At 39.0% G+C, this 22,828-nt stretch overlaps 1 protein-coding gene across 3 annotated transcripts in view; it reads left to right on the forward strand.

Moving 5' to 3' along the window:
• LOC137596674 (SH2 domain-containing adapter protein F-like) overlaps positions 1 to 22,828 on the forward strand; it is a 91,447-nt gene that overhangs the window by 9,278 nt on the left and 59,341 nt on the right. For all 3 annotated transcript variants that reach the window (XM_068317379.1, XM_068317385.1, XM_068317393.1), the window contains exon 2: positions 8,730 to 8,862. In XM_068317379.1, coding sequence (XP_068173480.1) covers positions 8,730 to 8,862 — 133 coding nt within the window. The remainder of the gene's footprint in view (positions 1 to 8,729; positions 8,863 to 22,828) is intronic.

The raw sequence follows: 22,828 nt of genomic DNA on the forward strand, positions 1-22,828 counted from the left end.
AATTTTAGAAATTTTATTAACTATTACAGTAAAAAGGAAAAAACAGAAAAAATTACATGTTATTTTTATCAAAATGTTACAGCCTGGTGGTCATTCTTCAAAAAAAAAAAAGTTTAAGAAATAAAGATGTAATTCAATTTTTCCCCTTTTGCTTTTCACTCAATATTTTCCTTTGCCTGTAATTCATATATTCTCCTGTGCACATTTTTTTGGAAGCTGCATTTTGTCTTGCGTGCTTACATTAAGCCATTCCTCACCCATGGAAAAATTTGCGTCCATTGCGGTACAAATGTTTGGATTTTTTGCTGATTTGTGAATATTTTTTTTGAATGGAGGTGCATTTTTTCCCATTATTATATCGCAGAAAGGTAGCATCCATTTTTTAAAAAATGTAAGTGTTTAAAGCTTGCGTCCGAGGGACTCACGTTGTCTGATGAAAGTGCGTCAATGTCAAAAAATGTGCTTCAAGGACGTATCAAAAGAGAACACTGTACATGTTGAACTGGCAAAGCTTGTCCTCCTTATATTCAAAGCCCATAATTGGCCAGAAACAAGGTATGTAGTCGTCTGTCTTGTTTACTATTTGTTAAAAAAAACAAACAAACCCAAAAAACTCTTTTGTTCGGGCGTCCCTACAATAGCTGAAAGAAAATTACAGATGCGGCTCTGATCAAAACTGCTTTTTGCAGTAATTAATGTACACCTTCTATTATATTTTAACTTCAATTTGATATTTTTTTTCTGTAATTATGCTTTAGTATTGGAAAAGAATGATTCGCTATGGAGACCCCTAATGGGATAAGCTGAAATAAAAAGAAGTATTAAGCTTATGTTTATGTATTAAGCTTAAATCATGTTAAATTTACTCTTAGTTTTATCAATCTGTTTCAATGTCTTCTATGTGAAGAACTTGGTGAACGTAGTTTTTCCTGTTGCCAAGCAATTTGAGTATTTGTGATATGAAAGATGCTTTGGATATAAATTTTGTATTGAAATAAAGCTGTTTCTTTCTGCAGTATATTCTGCTTTGCTGATGATTATCTGCAGAAGTGCGGTACAGGGTTTCAGTATGGTTGTTGCTGCATCTGGAAGCATTCCGATCCAAACCGTGACCAAACAGTCTAAATCAGTTGTTGTGAAAAGAGCTGGCTTCACCCCAGCTGCCCTGCAGAAGCCGACCCACATTGAAACAGTGCAGCAAAAGTGAAACTTGTTTTAAAAAGTATATATTGTAATAAGTAATACTGATGGTTGTACACATTGAAGTGCAACAACAAGAGCAAGGTCTAATCCTATACAACGAGTAGAAAAGGGTACAGTATGCCATAAAAACCCTGCAGTTTGAACTTGGTTATGAAATATAAATGCTGTCTGTTTTTTCAATAGATCATCAAAAGAGAATTTCCTGAATTTGTGTAACTTGTGTTTGTCTTGTTATAGAAACACATCTCCTTACTAGTCTACATTTGTTTGTTTTTTAATCTAAAGAGAAATGCTCGTCATTGACTGCAGTAAAGCAATGCAGTAATTTGATGCAAATGAATAATAGTCAAACAACGCAGATAAGTCTTCAAATGGCAATTCAAGTCCAAAGCTCTGATACATACAGTGGTATGAAAAAGTTTGGACACTCCTGATAATTCTCCAGATTTTCCTTTATAAATCACTGGTTGTTCGAATCAACAATTTCAGTTAAATATATCATATAGCAGATGAACACAGTGGTGTTGGAGAAGTGAAATGAAGTTTATAGGATTTACTAAAAGTGCGATAATTATTTATACAGAAGTAGGCATGTGCATACATTTGGGCACCCCAACACAAAAATTACATCAGTATTTAGTAGAGCCTGTTTTTGCAGAAATTACAGCCTCTAAATGCTTTCTATAGCTTCCAATGAGGGTCTGGATTTTGGTTGGTTATTTTTGACTATTGGTCTTCACAACACTCCTCCAGTTTGGTTAGTTTGATGGTCTCCAGCATGGTCAGCCCGCTTTAAATCACACAATATTCAGGACCGGGAGTGAGATGGCTATTCCAGAACATTGTACTTGTTCCTCTGCATGAATGCCTTAGTAGAATTTCATCACTGTTTAGGGTCGCTGTCTTGTTGATGTATTCAGCCCCAGCGTAACTTCAACTTTGTCTCTGATTCTTAAACATTGTTTGCAAGAATCTGCTGATACAGACTGGAGTCCGTGAAACCTCCACTTTAACAAGATTGCAGTTACCTGCACTGGACACACAGCCCAACAGCATGATGGAACCACCACCAAATTTTACTGTGGGTATCAAGTGTTTGTTTTGGAACACTGTTTTCTTCACCTGCCATGTGTACCATCCCTTCTGATGTCCAAATAACTAAATTTTAGTTCAATCAGTTCATTCCAAAATTAAGCTGGCTTGTCCAAATGTGCTTTAGCATACCTCAAGCGACTTTGTTTGTGGCATGTGCGCGGACAAAGCTTCTTTTGCATCGCTCTTCAATAGAGCATCCCTTTGTGTTGAATAATTGGACGATGCACATTGACACCATCTTTAGCTAGATGATGTTGTAGGACTTTGGAGCTGATCTGTGAGACTGTTTGACTGTTTTCACCATCAGTAGCCTCCGCTTTATCTGACATTTTCCTTGGCTTGTCACTCCGGGCCCTAACTAGAACTTTGTTCTTCCATTTCCTCCCTACGTTCCTTACAGTGGAAACTGACAGCTGAAATCTTTGAGATAGTTTTTTGCATCCTTCCCCTAAAACCACAATGTTGAACAATCTTTGTTTTCAGGTCATGTGACAGTTGTTTTGAGGCTCCTCTGTTGCCACTCTGTGAATGGACTTTTCATAGTCCTATAATGGAGGCTCCTTGCTCTTCCAAGCTGAAGGAATGGTATATGGTCAAACAGAACGAGAAAACATTTTTTGGCAGGTCTGTATAAAGGGACATGTGTTAGTTTTACAAGTCAGGTTTGCCTGATAGGGAGATACAGAATCAGCCAGGATTCGGGCGTCCTCAGTTGCTTTCAGCTTCGCTCTCTCTTTTTACAAACCTGAAGGTAGTGTTATTTCTGTGGTCCGTCTTGCTTAATTAGTTGCTCTCAGGGAGCGTTTTGCAAATGTTCTTTGTAGAAAATTATGTTCAAGTAATTGTAGGATGGCTCTGCAGAGCACACAGCATCCATCTAAGTTTATAGAGGGAGATAAAATGCAGACGCTATCAGCAGAGGCAATACAGTGATGCTCAATTTACTGTGTTTGGATTTTCATGAACTTTTGAACATCTTTTCATCCATCAGGAGGAGTAAGCATGTTTTATGATTGGCTGCCCTTTCTGTCCTCTCATTTTGCACTCACTTCATTTCCTCTTTTCATCTGAGGCTTTCAGTTCTCACTTCAGTGGCATGTTTTTCTTTTTTGCTACACTGAAGAACAGAAGAACAATAGCAGCAAAAAGCCTTTTGAACTGCCTTAATGCAATTGAGCTGCTAAGCACTGAATTGTATTAGGTTATCAGTGGCTGAAATCCCTTGTGGTGTGAGACATAAATCACACACGTCAGTCCTCTTTCTTTTTTCCCTCCTCCCTCATTTGACAGCAGGCTCGAGGAGGCTTCAACCTTGACGCATTGAATCCGTCCTGGAACAACCATGGCATTAATGTCATATTTGTGTCTGCATTCATCAGCAAGAATGCTTTTTATGTATTTTCATTTGTATTTATGTCTAACATCTTTATCTAATTAAAATAAATTGTCTGCCTTTATATAAGATTTGCTTAAGGTTTTCTATAGCTGTACAATACCAACACCAAATGTCACTTGCTCAAAATATGGAAAAGCAGAATGTACCTAACTATTTTCAAATTATCATAACTGAAATTACATCTGTGCTCTAATTTCAGCTGTGAATTTCTCAAAAGCAAAAGAGCACCTCATTATGCAAAGATCTATCTGAGCACATTCCCTTTTCCATTAAGTGTTCATAAGACTCTCGTCTTAAAATGTAATCCTACAACCTCTGTGACCATTAAAGTCACTGTGGCAGGTGCCTTTCTCCCTCCTGTGCTAATGTTCCTTCCTGTTCTCAGTGATTGGAAGTCACTCCCTGAGAGCTTCATTGTGTTTCAAGATGTTTGTTGTGAGATGCCAGAGCTCTGAAGGCTGCAAGACTGAGAAAGTAAGACACTGAACGAGTTCTCTCTCAATGGGATTGAGCTGTTCAGTACCTGGTTAAAATGAGGGTATGCCCTAAGCCTGATGTGACATTCTCACAGCCTTACAGTGTGTTTTAGCAATGACTCAACATACTGAGACATTGCACTCTTATGCTGAAGAAGAATTTTCCTTTCATGACAAGCATACCTAGTCTGAGTCCTGACACACCCTCCCATGCCAGCAGGCAGATGGTGTGTCCGCAGGCAATGAAGCCTCTCTAGCACCCCTCTCCTCACAACCCCAAGCACTTCCTGTTCTCAATTAGTCAGTGGTGCAGTACAACAGAAAGGACACATTGGAACAATTTGGATATCTTAACCACACCCTCCACCTTTGAATGAACCAGGCTGCAGCAGCTGGTTGATGACACCTTATGGAGGCACTTTACCTAAATAGCCTTGATGCACAAGATGGATTTGTGTAGGATAAAATTCATAACACTTTTGCTTACTAATGTGTGAAAATGACTACTGTAGATGTACACATTGCTGTGAAGTTCTGAATGTGACACACCAGGTGGAGCGGTTAACGACCATGAGACTCAAGAATTCCCCTTTGATGAAGCTTTGCTGTAGCACATTTACCTCTTCTTTCTTCCATGAGAAACACATTTTTGTTATATGCAATGCAAAAGTTGTTAGGTTATTGGTTTGTCATCTTCTTAGATTAGCTTTTGACTATCCCCATTGACTGCAGTAAGAACGCAAGCCAGGTGCTGAAAAGAGTTTTTAACCTCTGACTCAGTACTGTCTGTAAAATATTATTTTTTGAAGTCATAGGTGTTTGTCGTGTCAAAGACTTATCTGTGCTCATAGATCGAAAATAGATGTTCACCATGTTAATAGTCCTATGTTCTCTGTAGGTACCTCGCCCCCCCTTACAAGCTGCTCAATTGGGGCTCAGCACGAAGGAGCTGCCCGTCACTCTGCCTCCCATCGTATATACTTTGCATGTCTACAGGTCCCTTGTGTTAGTGTGTTTCAGGGGCCTGTACACACATATATGCATATTTCAAAACATATACAAACCATAAGTGAAAAAATAACAATTTCAAGTGTACTTCTTTGAAACATACTGTATATAAAACTCAAATGAAGTATTTCTCCCCATCTTCCCTCTAAAACCTTACTGTTTCAAACCAAATATCCAGAGCCATAAATATTAACTACCTGTACTTTTAGACTTTAAGGCTACATGTACAACTAACCAAAGGCCACATAGTGTTTGCATTGGAGTATGGATACCATGTATTCGTTTCTGTCTATAATCACATTCAATGCCAAGATACTGTATGAGTCTGTCTGATGCTGTCAGATGTCAGACTCAGCCTTCATTTGTGTCAACAGCAAAGGTAAATGGTGATGTCATGTTTCTGAAATGACTCCACGCATAACTCAGTAAGAGACAGTATTTCCTGAAACATAACCAAACATTCTTTGACTCGTGAAGTGGAAAGTTGGAAGTAATATAAGGTGTACAACTGCAGATAAATCTTCTGTTGGCAAGTAAAGGGCTTCTATCATCCAAACATACAGAAGAGAATGTGATATGCTGTGTTAAGAGTGTTTCACTCATTTGTGGCCTATGGTCTCAGACCTAATGCCTCTCTTCTGCAATATGTTGGCTGCGTTGAAATGAGCACTAAACCCCGCCGTTTAGGTGATCCATGTTTATCAGGGATATTCTGGGGTTTAGGCTGTGTTGAAAATGAATGTATCTGAGATAGTTTTGGCTCACATGACTACTGACTGCTGTTGTTTTATGAAACAGGGGTTTTGATGGTGATAACACTGGGACTGTATTGACTATTTTGGGGTTGATGGGCCTGTCTGATGCTGTCTGTCTGACTTTCATTATTTTAATTAAACTCGCAAGAGAAATCTGAATATTTGGGAGGCACAAAAACATATCAGGACAATGTTTGTATTGGAATTTTCTCCCTGCATCACAGAAGCAAAACATTCAAGCAACCTATAATTATGCTGTAGCAGAAAAAAACTTCTACTTTTCCCAAAGCAGATGGAGAGGGAATATTGAAGACAGATTTAACATACAGTAGCTGTTACGGAACACGTGTTGTTCTGACTTCCTTTTCTCTTATTGCAGAAATCTTTCACAGTGGAAATAATGTCTGTAGGAATATGATTGCATTATTACCTCTTCACTAAGGAACCAGAAGTGACCACCTTTATGTGGACTTTCTAGTATTTATTGCACCACATAAATTTATTTGTAATTATTTTGAATCCCCACACAATATGGTGATTTTCTCCAGGAAATCTGAAAAATGAGTATTTTCACTAATCTTGGTTCATATGTCAATAATTGTATGTTTGGGCCTTTTACAATTTGGAACTTTCTACAAATTACATATTTTTTGTGGTTTCTATTGAAATATGAATTTTAAGGTGTGGCTCAGTGGTGATCTTGTCTAGAGGATGGCACATAAAGACATAAATGTATTTTCATGCTTTTTTGTTCTACATACAGAGATGTTTCTTAAGGTTACCATCCCCTCAGTGGCCTATATTCAAAACAGTGTACATCAAAAAAGGGAGAAAAAACATTTACTTAAGTACTTGAAGGTATTTGGGGATATGATGCCATCTCTGGATGATCATGTGTTTGTCACACTTGACCTTGTTCAATAGTGTAAAATAATTTGCTCTTTTCCAGCAAAAGAGAAATCCCTGACTTGAAAGAGTATGTTGGTACATTTTTCTTGCTTCCTTGAGGCTTGGAAAGTGTGTGTGAATGTTTGTGTGTCTATGGCACTCTCACGGGTGGCCTGTAGCTAGCTAGAGTTTTCTGCTGGGAAGCTCACTCTCTCTTTGATGGACAGATGGACAGTGGTTCCTCACAGGAAAGTTGGCTAAATGGAAGATGACGAATACTCAGGCCATCTCTAGACTGCCCCACCCAGTCCAGTCAACCAGATGAGTGATTGTTCTACACATGACTCTGAGGGTGTACAGTAATGGTTTGCTTGCTCTTCTAGCTGCATTCATAATCATTGTCTTATTTGTTTGAAACCTGTTTGTCTAAAATGTTGCAGAACATGCATTGCTCTGCCTCATCCCACTGAGCATCAGAATTAAACTGAGAGAAGGTTTTCTAACAGCTCCAACCCTACAGTGAGCCTCTTTCTCTCATTAGATCCAATGTCCAGGTAGGCAGATGACTCCCATGAGAGTTAATGTTCTTCCGACTGGACAGTCTGAATTGGATGAAACAAACATGTCAAGAAACAACAAGGCAGTCAGAGACTGCAACATCCCGCAACTTACCTGACCTACAGTACTTCCAGGGTAGGTCTTTGACCATAGATCAAAGTTAGTGCATAGGTAGATCAAAGCACTAGCTTTGATCTATGGTCTTACTCACACTGGTATTCTCCCTTGTCTTTCTATCTTATCCAGTTCCTGAGTGTACAAAAGTTGAAATTTGACCTTGACCTACTTTACTGAAGGTCATCATCTCATTTTCCTCCCCTTTGCTGCCTGAGTAATGAGCTTTTTGTTTAATCTTTCTATCTGGTTGCAAAGATATTTGGTGGACTTCCTGACGGATGAACGGATGAACACACGAACGCTGACAATTACAATTAAGCGCGCCTTCGGTCTTTGTGGTCATTGCGTTCCAGGAACCACATGCGATTGAGTAATCTGCGATCGAGATCTGTTTATCTTATTATTTACGGTAATTTAAACGTTTATGAACCCTCCCTATACTGTTATTAAACCACCTTCTATCTGTGTTACCTTTTCCCACACTCTTATCGACTGTTTAAAGCACTTTTGTGTCTCACGAAAGTCAGAGACTGACGGAACGAGCGCACTTCCGGATGCTGTCAGCCAATAGAATGTGCGTACGGTATCACGTGACTATCAAAAATCCGCGATGAGGTGGAGTCGCAGTCGTTGATAAGCGATCGCGAGAGGGCGCACTGTACATCAACGCTTTAAAGCGGGATGTAAATACCCCCTTAGGCACTATAGATATGGAATGCTGCTCTGCTCCCTGAAGGTTTTAGCTGTATTTCTGGGTCTCAGTATGTCCATCTAATTGCCATCTTCTGTGCAAAAGAGCAAGACTGCAATTAGCCGTGGCTCACTGCCAGTTCGGCATAAATCTGCCAAATTGTGTCTCATAAGAAAGTTGAGCAGTTGTGGTCTTTTTTTTTCTGCTCTTGAAATGCAGGCCTGTCACTTGGCTATCATGTAATTAGGCAGGCCAGCGGTAGAAGAGAGAGTGCTGTAAGGCTTAATGTGGAGGCATTATGGTGGTGTGCTGAGGCATGCAGAGGTGAGGTGGTATATTTATGTGTTTCTCCCTTTATCTCTCAGCTTGCCTTAGTATCGTGCGGTTCTGTCCTGTGTTGTAACAGTATCAGCCATACATTTCTCTTGACACCTTTCACATGTTGTTGTGTTCAATAGAACAGCAAAATTAATTCCCTTTTTTTTACCTGTTCTCCTTTTTCCTCCCTCTATCTCACCTTTCCTCATTTTTTTCCTCTGCAGCTCATTATCCTTGAAGACTATGCAGACCCTTTTGATGCTGAGCAGGCCGGTGGCACTCAGACCAGTATGGAAAAAGTGACAACAGAAAATGACGGCTACATGGAGCCATATGAGGCTCAGAAGATGATGGCAGGTAGATACTTTTTTTTTCAAGTTTTCATCTCCCTCTTTCCACATTTGCATCTTATTAGTTAGAGGTTTCAAGTTACAAATTATTGATCTGTCTCTTTGGTTTGACTGCATCAAAGTGGATTAATAAAACATTATGCAGTGTGATGCGGTCACATATTTTAATGATGGGTTCTAATCTAAGCAGCTCAAATGAATCAATGCTGCTTTACATGACAGGCACAGCAAAACCAAATCATGACCCGTGTGTCAGAAAAGATGTCAAAAAACATTTTTTTAAAAATTGACTTGGCTTTGAGAAATCATTCAAGTCCACAAGCCCATATTTTTCATTTTATTGCTTTATTGTTTACAGTACATGTGGAGACAACTTATTGTGATTTCCAGGAAGTTTTTCCTTTCTGGAGATAACAATAGATGTGGATAGATGTGAACCACATCCTCCACACAGTTTTGTGACTGTGTACATTCATTTTGAGTCTAAGGGGAACAGCAGAATGTCAGATAATCCTAGTTTGATAAAGTGGATATATCTTTATTTACAGTATGTCAACATTGCAATATTTAAATTATACTTAATAGGTCTTTTCTTCGTGTGTTTAATTAACATAGTCATCATGTCCTCAGTATACACGCATGCACACATTCAGTTACATCTCCTCTTTCTGTTGTGCTCTTTTTGTGTCTTCTCTGTTGACTTTTTCTCCCTTCAGCGTTATGTTTTATTAAGTTGTGTAATAAAAACTCACTCAGATTTTTTCACTCTTGATTCCGTTGTCACAACAGCAAACCAACCATGCATGGATGAGTTTTTTTAAAATTAGCAAGACCCTGTGAAATGATTGAAACCAATTTAGAATGACAACTTACAAGCTTGAAACAGTGACACACACAGACCCACAGTAAACAGGTGGATATCTCATAAATCTTCAGGTCATGCTGCAACAAATGACTCACAGGAAACCCTTCAAAGCACAGAGATAAGAGATGGGAATTCCACCCTTTAAACATCATCTAATTAACAGAAAATTACTATCAGCCCTCAAATGGGTATTTCTGTATCTTGGGTGACAACGTGACATCAGTATTTAAGACTTGATGAATTGACATAGTCATATCATCTAATATATTCCAGCACCCCTCACCCTCCGGCACACTGTTCTCACAAACACTCATATATATAGTTTCCCCCTTACTCCCACAGCAATGTCTTTGTCCCTCCTCTGCAGTGTTCTTTTAACAGGCCCCCAAACAATCTCTTGTTTTTATCTGTTATAGTGGTGACCTCTGGCCCAGACATTGCCTTGGCTCCGTTCAAAACTCAAGACTTATTCCCTCTCTCAGGCTGAAAAAAAAATTGCATGAGTTTAATGTATCACTTCAGTTCAGTCTTGGACTGATTCCAACTTTGTCTCCTTTTCTTTCGATTCAATTTGATACAGTTTTGCATTTTGCTGTACTAACATGAAAGTTTGCTAGCAGCAGCTGTGTGCTTGATCCCGTATGCTTCTTTTCTTGTTGATTTTTGTTTTGCTCTCATTTCATTTCTCATTTCTTTTGCAAGGTTTGACTTGGGTGACAGGGCTTTATTTTGATACGGCTGTTATGTGATCCCCTTTGGTCTTTTGTCAAATATTTAATACCAGTATTTCTCACACAATCGTGATTCATAAATTAATTACAGGTAATCCTCAACATACAGACACAATTGAGTCTGAGAGGTTGTTTTTTAGTAGAATTGTTCATTGGTTGTTATTTATTACATTACAATCAAGTACTATTCCCTTATCAGACTTACCAGAAACAATAACAGGACATAAAACCATGCTCAGAATAAAATTTTATGTGTTTTCAGTCGGCTTAAAGTCTGTCCACCACAAATATTGGACTGTTAAAATCACCAATGGAAGCAAACCTAAGGTAGTGCAGCACTTCATAAAGACACATCTAGCCTCCTGGTTTGATTGTTAGCGATAGTACAGCGAGTTGTTATGTCAGCCTCCAATTTCTTTACATGCACTTTCTAATATGATTTGATGAGCGATCACTACCGCTAACACATAGATATAAAAGGATGATGATGTAAACTAATTATGTCCTCATTTAAAAAAAATTCCAGTGAGTTTTTTGAAATTTAAAAGAAGAAAATCTGTGAAACGTCTCTATTGCGCAAATGGATTTCAGAAATGATTGTGATGTTAAGGTATTTCATTATAAAGTAGCTGATATTTCACTGATTTACTGGGAGCAGGAATGCTGTGTGGAAGCAATACCTGCTCCAGTTCTGCAGTGCAGCACACATTGAGACTTGGATGGTGCCCAGCTGAGCAACAGGGGTATCAAAATTACATTGTGAGGGTCGAGCAGTGCACTTTGCCTTTCTGTTACTGTACAAGGCCATGTGTGTCAAACAATTCATCAGCATGTTGTGGATGGACGTAGAGTAATTGCTGCCTCTAATTCTAAGAGTGCATGGACCAAGTTGAACTGCACACTAAAAACAAAGTAGAGAAACCTTTCAAATAAACAAAACCCCTTGTGTAAAACTAGACTTACCTTACCGTAGATTGTATTCTGTCATTTTTACATTTATTTTCTCTTTCATTCTCTAGACAATTTCATGTTGAGTAATCACTTTGTTTTGCCTCATAATTTATGGAGATTAAGTGTTGATGAGTCAGCGGGTGTCCTGTTGTTGCATTTATGTGGTTAGGCTGTTCTGGTAATCATTTCTTGGATTCAAAATTTTCCATGACATTGTCAGTTATATGATTCCCTTAAGGCAAGTATCCTGTGGAAATTACAGCAATATAGCTTGCAATTATTATTCATTGAAGTTGCTGCAGTGTTACCTTGTATATGATATAAATCTATGAAGTGTTGCTTTTGCTCTGAATTCTGTTTCTCCAGAAACATTCAGACAAATCACTTACCAAAAGACAATTTTACTAAAGACTAACACTCACGCACCATGAAAGTAGATACTCTACGAGTCATCATTCTGCTTGTTGGATATTTGCTTTTTGAGCCTTTTACACTGAATTGCTGCTTTAGATTATTTGAACTCTTTGGAATGCAAATTATTTATTTCAAACTTTAAAGTGGCTCAGTTGTTGTGCGGTAATGACGATGATGATGTTCATAGGATTTTCACACTCCTCCCAACTGTAATGCATTTTGCATTTTATTAGAATTATATTATTGTAAACCTGATTGATAATGATTGCTTTTCTATGTATTAACTGCAAGCAATACCATGTACAAGTTACAGAAAGACCATTCCTTTTCTATATAGATGATAGCTGACAAAAAGCTTGTCGCACAGGAAAAGACTATATTTTACACAGCCAGTAACCGTACTGTATTTTATTCCGTTCTTGGAAAATTTCTTTAAATAGTGGGGAATATAAAGGATTCTGTACAAAAAGAAAGTCCACAGAGGACATTAATTTCAGTTTAAGTTTTTTAGTCGCATATTTGTAGTCACATTGATCTTTGTTCTGAAAAGCATCACCATGTAATTAATTATTTTGAAAGTTTACGGACCAGTAGATGTCATAAAGCTCCACCAACTCACCTACTTATAATATGCTGGTATTTATCACACCATATTATTATAAATCCTTCATTACACAACATTCACACCTTAAACACACAAATGCATATTTCCAAGGTGTATGAGAGGTGTGGCATGGAAGGTGCCACAGCTGTTTACCCAGCAGACTGTGTGTGTATGTGTTGATGTCCGTGTGTGTTGCCAGGGATGCCTTGTGTTTGTGTGTTTGTTTGTGTCTGTGTGAGGGAAACCAGCCAGTGCCTGCGACTGAGCGTGCTTTTTTGTGTGTGTTCCGGGTCCTCCAGGCCTTTCTGTCCCAATAGCCATCCTCAGTGAGGTTGAGCTGGCTGATTTATGGGCCAGCTGGAGGGGCATGTCACGACTTCCTTAACCTGCAAAGCCAGCCCCACCTCCTGTAAGCTGCTCCACTCTGGCTCCCGGTTGGCGTTTACTGCACCACCTGCACTTGTGTGAAGACATGTGTGCATTTGGTCTACTGTGTGTGTGTGTGTGTGTGTGTGTGTGTGTGTGTGTGTGTGTGTGTGTGTTTTTGTGTGTGTGTTTCCAGAGTGCCTCGAATGTTTGTCATGTCCACACGCGTCAGCTATTGCATGTGCTATCTTTGTATCTGTGTGAGTCAGTTGAAGTAACAGCTGGTGTCCTGGCATGTTGAGTTATTGTCTTGAGGGTGTGTATCTTGAATGTGGGCGCAACTATTTTATATCTATGCAAGGTCACACTACTGATATTTTCACACTGAATCCCCCCATAAACATAAACACACACCTCCTCATCTGCTAGCATGGCCATTCCCTGCATACTTGAACACAAGGAGCAGCACATTATCACAAGAGGAGCTGTCAGATGGAAGACTGGAATCATGAACTTTATATTTTTGTCACTGTTCCCTCATTCATTATCACAGCTTCAAGCCATTTCTTAGTGAACCCTCCCTCGTCATCATACGTTCCAATCAGCAAGGCGGGGAGATGACCATTGGAGAGATTTCCCACAGTGCATTGGAGGCCTTTTGTGAAAAGGGCTTACATGATTAACTTCTCCTCAACAACTGCACTTAGGTCTGGTCCACACTCCGGTTCTCAAGCCATAGCAAAGCCTCAAGCATGTGGCTCACTACTAATGAGTAGTCTCATTACCATAAAATTTGACTTTTGTAGTCATGGTGACTCAATTAATTGTACATATATTAACAACATTGTCAAAATATTCTCATCGGAACTTTTATATGCAGCTTAATGTGCTCCTGTTGCCTAAAAACCAAAAGACCCTTAATTTACCTTCCTGAATAAGAAAAACAGTTCCTTACATTAAAGATGATGAACCTATAGATGTTTTAACATATTAACTTAAAATATCATTTAATAATTTTTCAAATAACTGGCGACTAAACACCTATCACTGTTTAACTAATTGTGGCAAATCATGACACATTGTAAAATTGTAAGCCCTGTCACCCTTGTCACATCTGTCAGGTCATGAGGATTCATTCCGAGGTAAGATAGTTGTGCAACAGGACCAAATGGCCCAGAGGAAAAATCCCTGTCATTTTCCTTCAGGGCTGACCCATACACAATGGGTGTTAGCCTTTTCTTCCTCTCTGTTTGGGAAATGTGTTGAGAAATACAGTATTTCCCAGCACTGGACCTTCATCACTGCAACCTCCAGTGATGTGGAGAATAGTGCCCAAAGCCAAGGTGATGGAGTTGATCATTTCAATTACTCGTTTTAGTGTGGTGCTAAACTATGCTGGCTCCACAATTGGGGCGTAGGGTTTTTTTTTTGATGGTAGTAGTGAGAGTGCACATTTAAAAGGCCTGGATACTGTGAGAAAGTTGAAAAAGGGAAAAAATGGAGAAAGAGAATATAATAAAATAAGACCAAGGGTAAATCAGAAATATGAGAGCATGTCGGAAACAAAAACTGAAAAGTAAAGAGTGACTGGAGAAAAAACCCAGAGACAGCGACAGTGAGAATAGATATATATTACAGCCCCCATGGGTTACTACATGGGGATAATTTGAGAGAGAAGAATGGGGACATGGTGTTCTGAATAGCTTCCATGTCATCTTCATAGGGGTGAACACCCACCCCAGGCAATTGTGAGTACATGTGGCACATTTTGTGGCCTGTAACCTTGGTTTTATTGGCCTGAGTGTGACTTTAGCTGCGGATATCTGTAAATCCAGAGCTTGCACAAGTAACATTTCTCAAAGTAATATTTCTCTCTGTCACTTATGCTTGCTCTGGGGGGTTCTGTTAGGTTTCACTGTCTGTTGAAGCGCTTCGCAATGTCTGATGATGTGATTGAGTGATATATAAATAAATGTTGATTGATTTGATTGATTGAAAGTTCCGGACATTTTTGCTGTTCATTGTCATAATTTTGTTTTTTAAAGTCATTTGATGTGTGGTTTTGTTTTTCACATTAACACTTGTGTATTTAAAGAATTGTTTGAGAGGAACACCAGTGGTGCATTTAATGTATGCATTACTCCAGCTGATTATAGGCAGCGATAAATAAGCATGGACTGAACTTGATGAGGAAGTGAATAATTAACACCCCGTCCTTCCTCACATGGTTCACAGCAGCTTTAGTTTAAATTTTTTAGCATCATGCGATTTAGTAGAACTACCCGAACTCCTGCACTCAACGTATTGAGCACCCCTGCTTTAAACAATCTTTACTGTAATTATTATTAACAGACATGACATCAGTACCTTATGACATCAGTTGTTTTGCTGCTGCTGCCAAATCCGATCTGCTCCTTTTTGACTGGACTGCAGTGTTATTTGCAAGCTATCGATGGGCGCAAGAAAGTTTGAAACTGGGATCTTGGAATTTTAAAAAAAAAAGTTCATGTGTCCTCAATTTCCCCGTCATTTTAACATGATTTCACACATTTATTGGCTGTACTATCATTGGGAGACTTATTAATTTAATTTAATTTTTTCAGCCAGAGGAAGTGGTTGGCTTTGGATCACTTCTGAATATATTAAATGCAAATTCAAAAATGAATTCAGAGTCATCTTAAATAGTATGATCTCTGCTAGGTTGCTTCATGTTTTACTGAAAAATGAATGTCACTAATTTGGTGAAAATGAGGAAGAGAACTGTCATCTGTTATCCTACACATTCCCCAATACCTTACATTAATTTTCCAGTAATTTCTTCCCAGGTAAAGAATCATTGACGAACGTTAGGTTGAACCAGAAACCAACTTGAAACCAACTCATCTGCTCGTCATTGATTTACACTAGTAATATTAGTACTGTATATCTGTCTGTCTGTCTCTGTCTGTCTGTGTCTCTCTGTCTCTCAAATTAGCAGCATGGATTTTGCTCATCTACTCAAAACATCTGTGACTGAATTTGAAGTGTTGATATGTGTTGTTCTGCAAGGGACACAATGTTTGAAATCTGATTTGAACAGCCAGTGAGTGCCGCCTGAGATGCTGCTGTAGAAATTTGATTTAAATCATATTTCACACCACCTCTTAATGGGGCATGTATCCATTTGACGCAATCACATTTCGCCTGTTTTTTCCTGTCCAGACATTGTAACATAAATCTGGATATGTTATGCCAGAGAGTGTAGAAGACCTCACAGTTAGGTCTGCATTATATTATTAATAGTGTAAAAACATTATATTTACCTGGTACATGTAGTGGAGTGTTTTCTGTAAAATGATAAAAGGAGATACGTACATTATACTGTATCTTCACAGTATAGTCAACTGTATGTTTATATAGCACCAGTCAAAAGTATGGGTAGAGTTTCCGAAGGGACTGTTTTCATATTTGCTAGATCGTGCCTTATCATGATCTGGTGATGACAAGGGGCCAAAATATAATAAATGGCTTTCTTGCAGGTCCACTTAAGTAATGATCATATGCAACCCAGCAGGTTGTGATTAAGAATTTTCTGATTCATCACTAACATTTGGTTGGTACAAAAAGAGAACTTGGTCAGCTTAAATAGTCCACTGTTCTACAGTCTATTCAGAAGTTGTCAAATCCACTTTTCACATCCACACAATCCAAATGGGAATGACTGACAGTTATTCAGAGTGGTCTGACAGGCTGGTGCCATGTGATGCAAAAACTGAAGCTCTGCAGGGCCACAGCTGTTGTCAGGTGGTTTTTTTTTTTTAATTCAGTGTTCATTTTTAGCAATGTTGTTACTTGAGACACATTTTAACTTTTAAAAATTGTCAACATTTACAATGTGAAGAGGTGCATGACTAGTTTTTTTTTTTTGAGAATTCTGTGATTTTAGAAAATTATAGTTAAGACAACATATCAAGTGCAGCTTGCTATCAGTTATACTGTTGATCCTCTTTAAGCTGTGGGACAGATAGGAACTAAGCTTGTTGAGTAATAGACAAAAGATAGATAATTTACTTTTTCCAAAAACCCTAAATGAGCATGGTTTTCCTATTTTCCTTGGTTAAAATCAGTGTCTCAACAGCAGATCTCACTTCATTAAAAGTCAAACAGTTTCTATGAACTATTTGGATACTTGCTGTAAAGAACCACTTCAAAGAGAAGAGCTGGGATGCGTATTTAAGCTCTACAGTTTGAACGAGAAGACTGAAGTTGTACTGAACAGATTTAGCTTGTCTGTTTTGTTGTTGAACAGAATATGCTCAGCGAAATGTTCTCTGCTTAACTGATGGCTTAAACATGGGTTTGTGTTTTTCTTCGACTTTGACACTTGCAAGCAGTCGGAAAGGTTGTGTGTGTGTCTGTATCTGTCTCTAACCAATAGCAGCCTTGCAGTCTCAGTCTGTATATGTGTGTGTGTTTGTGTGTGTGTGTGTGGGGGGGGGGGGGTCATTTCGTGAAGCTGAAGAGTGGAAAGCTTGGCAGGTGGGAGGAGAAAGAGGAACAGAGAGACTGATGACTTATTGATGAAAAAAGAAATCTAACCCCAGCCTGATGACCTCCCCCTTACTTAGTGGTGAATGCCACTCTGCACTGTTGCTTCGACACTCAATTGTCAACACTGTACTTATTATATTCTCTCTTCCAGCGCAGAATCATATTTATGCTGAATTTCCTGTTTGTGGTGGAGAAGTGTTTTGGTGCCCATTTTTAAGAACAAGCTAGATGTGCAGAGTTGTGGCAACTACAGAAGAATAAAGCTGATGAACCAAACAATGCAGTTATGGGAAAGAGTAGTTTAAGCTAGACCAAGGGCGGAAGTGAGCATTTTTGAGCATCAGTATGGTTTCATGCCAAAAGAGTACTATAAATGCAGTACAGAGTGCCCTCGCGCATTCGCACATCGATTGTGACTCCACCTCATCACGGATTTTTAGTAGGCAGTCATGTGATACCATAAGCGCATTCCATTGGCTGACTGCATTCGAAAATGTGCTCCTTTCCGTCAATCTCGGACTTTTGTGTGACTCAAACGTGCATTAAATAGTCGATAAGAGTGTGGGAAAAGGTAATAGAGAGAGAAGGTGGTTTAATATGAGTATGGGGAGGGTTCATAAATGTTTAATTTACCATAAACAATGAGATAAATAGATTGCGATCTTGATTGCGGATTCTTAAATCACATATGGTTCCTAGAACGCATTAACCACAAAGAACAAGGACACACTGTATTTGCTTTGAGGATGTTGATAGATAAGTACAGAGAAGGCCAGAGGGAGCTGCATTGTGTTTCTGTACATCTGGAGAAAGCTTATGACAGGGTGCCCAGAGAGGAACTGTGGTATTGTATGAGGAAGTCTGGAGTGGCAGAGAAGTATGTTAGAGCGGTGCAGGACATGTATGAGGACTGTAAGACAGTGGTGAGGTGTGCTGTAGGTGTGACAGAGGAGTTCAAGGTTGAGGTGGGACTGTATCAGGGATCAGCTCTGAGCCCCTTCTTGTTTGCTATGGTGATGGACAGGCTGACAGACGAGGTTAGACAGGAATCTCCATGGACTATGTTGTTTGCAGATGACATTGCGATCTGCAGTGAGAGCAGGTGGAGGAGAAGGTAAAGAGGTGGAGGTTTGTCCTGGTAAGGAGAGGAATTAAGGCTAGCCGCAGTAAGACAGAATACATGTGTGTGAATGAGAGTGACCCAAGTAGAAGAGTGAGGTTACAGGGAGAAGAGATCAAGAAGGTGGAGGATTTTAAGTACTTAGGATCAACAGTCCAGAGCAATGGAGAGTGTGGAAAAGAGGTAAAGAAGCGTGTACAGGCAGGATGGAATGGGTAGTGGAAAGTGTCAGGTGTGATGTTTGATAGAAGAGCTCAGCTAAAATGAAAGGAAAGGTGTACAAAACTGCTGAGACCAGTGATGTTGTTTGGTCTAGAGACAGTGTCACTGAGGATAAGAAAGGAGACAGAGCTGAAGGTAGAAGAGATGAAGATGCTGAGGTTCTCTCTGGGAGTGACCAGGATGGATAGGATCAGGAATGAGTACATCAGAGGGACAGCACATGTTAGAGGTTTTGGAGATAAAGTCAGAGAGGCCAGACTGAGATGGTTTGGACAATATCCACAGGAGAGATAGTGTATGTATTGGTAGAAGGATGCTAAGTTTTGAACTGCCAGGCAGGAGGCCTAGAGGAAGACCAAAAATGAGGTTTATGGATGTAGTGAAAGAGGACATGAAGGTAGTTGGTGTGAGAAAAGAGGATGCAGAAGACAGGGTTGGATGGAGGCAATTGATTCGCTGTGGCGACCCCTTAAGGGAAAAGCTGAAAGGAGAAGAATGACAGTCATTCTTCAACTTCATCTTCGTCGTCTTTGTCTTGGTTATCTTTGTCTTTTTAATCTCTCTTCATCTTCTTCTTGTTCTTCATCTACACATTTTTCTCATGATATTGTTATTATTGCATGTACACACAATCATTCAAAGCTGACCTTATTATATCACTGTATGGCATCAAGTTCCACCAACAGCTTTTGACAGAAATTGAACAACCTCTGACCGCATTCCTGTATAATATACAGTATATAATTTGTTTTCGGTTTTTTTTGTTTTTTGTTTTTTTTTCTCAAGTTGGTTAAAATGTCTGTAGGCACACAGACATTTTAGTGACAATTTCAGACGTGATGTGTACTGGTAATGTTATTGGAGGTCTGACTTGACAGCCATTCTGGTGCAAGTTGGAGATGCTGAAGTCATTAATTTTTAAGTTAAGATTAATGGAATCCTTTATTCCAGTCTGGCCAACTGCAGAGGAGGAAAGGACAGAATTTATACCACCTGCACACATCTATGACCTCTCGTAATACACACACACACACACACACACACACACACACACACACACACACACACACACACACACACACACACACACACACACACACAGCGGCATACATTGCCGTTGGACAGGAGAATGCACCTCTGAATCAGTCACTTGAAGGAGGTTATTAGTCTAATTTTACTGGGTGCTAAAAGATGGAGAAATGACATGAACAAAGAGATGTTGTCAGTTAGTGATAGGTGGAGATATACCTTGCACCAATATGGTAATAGTCCTGTTTTTAATGTCTTAAATGCATTGATTTATGTGTATATTTTTTTGCAGTGACTAAGGTCAAGCTGGTGTGGCCTGTGTACAGTCTAGTTTGAGGAAAGCTTTTAGGTGTGAGTGTGAGGCTAGTGCCCTGTAACCGTTGAAGGGCATGATGGGAACAGATTGTTATCAAAAGAATATACAGGAGCACTAGATCAATACTCACAGGGACACCAATACACTCAATCAACTGGAAATCAGCTTTTACTATGTTGTGTGGTAGTATGTGAGAACGAGTCATGAAGGCAACATGACAGTGAATTGTCAAGGCATTGTTTTGTGTCAGTTGAAAGGTTTTTGAGGCATCAGGATAATACAGTTTTTTTAAATATCCATAATCCATATAAAAGAAAATAATGTGTCTTTTGAACACTTATCAAGAAAATGATTAGATGTTCAGGTATCAGGTCAATAATTCTGGATCCTCTTTAACTTTGTGTGTAATTAATCTTAACTTTACAATTAATGACCAGCATCATGAAACTCTCTTGTTTTTGACCTTTACCTTAAATGTCAATCATGTAAAGCACCGTTACATATTCTGTGGATTAAATCAGATTTAATACTAGAAACCATTCGGGTTTGCATGACACTAAAGAAATCATGCTTCATCATCTATCTTGAGAAACCTGACTTTGAAGTGAGTGTAAACAAGCATACTAACAAATAAAGCTGAATAAAAAAAACAGCGACAATCTGAGGACTTCAAGAATCAAGATTAACTTCAGATTGTAAATTTCTCAAATGAGAAATTTAAGAAAAAATATCCCCCATTTTGGGCGGCACAGTGGGTCTCACTGTCGCCACACAGCAAGGTGTTCCGGGTTCGTGTCCAGTTCTGTGCGGGGTTTGCATGTTCTCCCCGTGTCTGCATGGGTTCTCTCCGGGATCACCAGCTTACTCCCACCTCCAAAAACATGAGCTTCAGGTTCAGGTGTGAGTGTGTGTTTGTCTGTGTCTGTGTCTCTGCTCTTTGGTGCACTGACGCCGCGCCAGGAGTTTCCCCCACCTCACGCCCTGAGTCAGCTGGGATAGGCTCCAGTGACCCGCCACAGTGGATGAAGCGATTCTGAAAATGAATAAATGAATCCTCAATGTTATCTACAGCGCTTTATGAAAGTTGTTGTCATAGCACTAACAATATCATGATAACCAATGAAACATGAACATTTGCAAGCCAAGCGTGTCTGTACAGTGTCAGTATGACATTATTCACAATTGATATGTGGCTTAAAGCTGGTAGGTGAGTGGATGTCTGTGTTTGTTACCGTTAATGTCTATCCATGAGAACTTTGTCACACAGCAGTCCAAGGAGAGTAAGCTGTATTTATTGTTGCACTATGAGTAATGTAAAAGGGCAAGTTTGTTGACAACCGGTTGGTTGAGGAGGGTCTGAGGAGCCAGAGCACAGTGACGAAGCTGTCATTTTAAGCCAGTGTTGCATCTTTCCATGGAGCTTGTCTGTATTCTTTCTTCTCAATCTCTTGAATGTAGTCTTTTAACATTTATTGTGCTCTATTTATGTTTGAATTGGTCTCTCCTCTGTTTCTTATCTATCATATCTTTATTTGGTTCCTGTCAGGCCTCCAACTTCCACATGTGTCATATATTTTCAACACAATCTAATTTTCTGCCTGCAAGTGTCTTTGTCTTGCTGGATTTCTGGTCTATCACTTTGGCCAGGAGGCAGTGGTTTGGGGGAATTCCTTTTCAGTGTGATGGACTGTAGACTAAGCTCTTTTATGGGAGCCTTGTTGTCTTGTAAAATGAGCCAGGCATCTTTTTCCTCTGTTGGAACCAATTTATTGGTAACATTTATTCAGGAATGACCTCCTCTGGGTTTGTCTTCCAGAGATACACAACATTATCTCTTCTTGCACTACAGTCCTTCTTTCATTGTAGCTTGACTTATCACTTATCATTTTCCATTTTTTTATGTCTGTGTACATGTCTGCTACAATGAAGATGGTTCTGAAAAATATGTATTTTTTGGGTAGATAGATAGATATATACTTTAATGATCCCAAGGGAAATTCAGGTGATTTATTCAGAAATTCAGAAATTAATGCATTACTTAATTGTAATTTTTGACTTCACTGCATCTGCTTGCCCATACTGTCCGAGTTCCCACATTTGTCACATTCAATATGGAATAGTCTACTTAAAGATAAGGTGACTCATTTATTAAATAGGAAACTTGCATCAAATAGGCACATGGGAGATTATAACCTTTTCCAGGCATATGAAGAAAGCATTTCAAGCTTCTCAATGTCCAATTAGCCAGAAGGATGGTTAAACCATAACACTCTCTGCTTTGCATACAGTTCCTCGATTTTTAAATTTTTGAGAGAGAGAGGGAGAGAAGGAGAGAGAGAGAGATTTGATTTTTAACGTCACATTCATAAAAGTCAAATTACAAAATAATCATGTTGACACAAAATCCAAAAGAGATTCACGTAAAGAAGATTTTCAATAGTACCATGCATTTTCTGAACAAAGAAACATCTAACCTCTTACCATTTATCAAACTTAAAAAAAACAGACAAAACCAAGAAAAAAGGACAATTATCTGTTCTCCACAATCATCTCTTCTACAATCATGTCTTTTACTTTTTTCCTTAGTTTTTTTTTAATCTATAAAACTCTTGGTCTGTAAAAACTGGCTCACCACTTCTTGTTTTACTTTTCATATAAAAGCTGATGGTATCCAGAAACATGTTGAGGTCAGGAAAAATGTTTTCTACTTTTGCCCTCGAACCTTTCGTGTCTTGCAGAATTTTTTTTTATCTTTTGCGAATCATTTTTCTGTGAAGGCCACTTTCAGAGCTACTTTGTTCTCAGAGCTGCTTGTATCAGGAGGT

The sequence above is a fragment of the Antennarius striatus genome, chromosome 1 (assembly GCF_040054535.1).
Source record: "Antennarius striatus isolate MH-2024 chromosome 1, ASM4005453v1, whole genome shotgun sequence".
Taxonomy (NCBI): Eukaryota; Metazoa; Chordata; class Actinopteri; order Lophiiformes; family Antennariidae; genus Antennarius; species Antennarius striatus.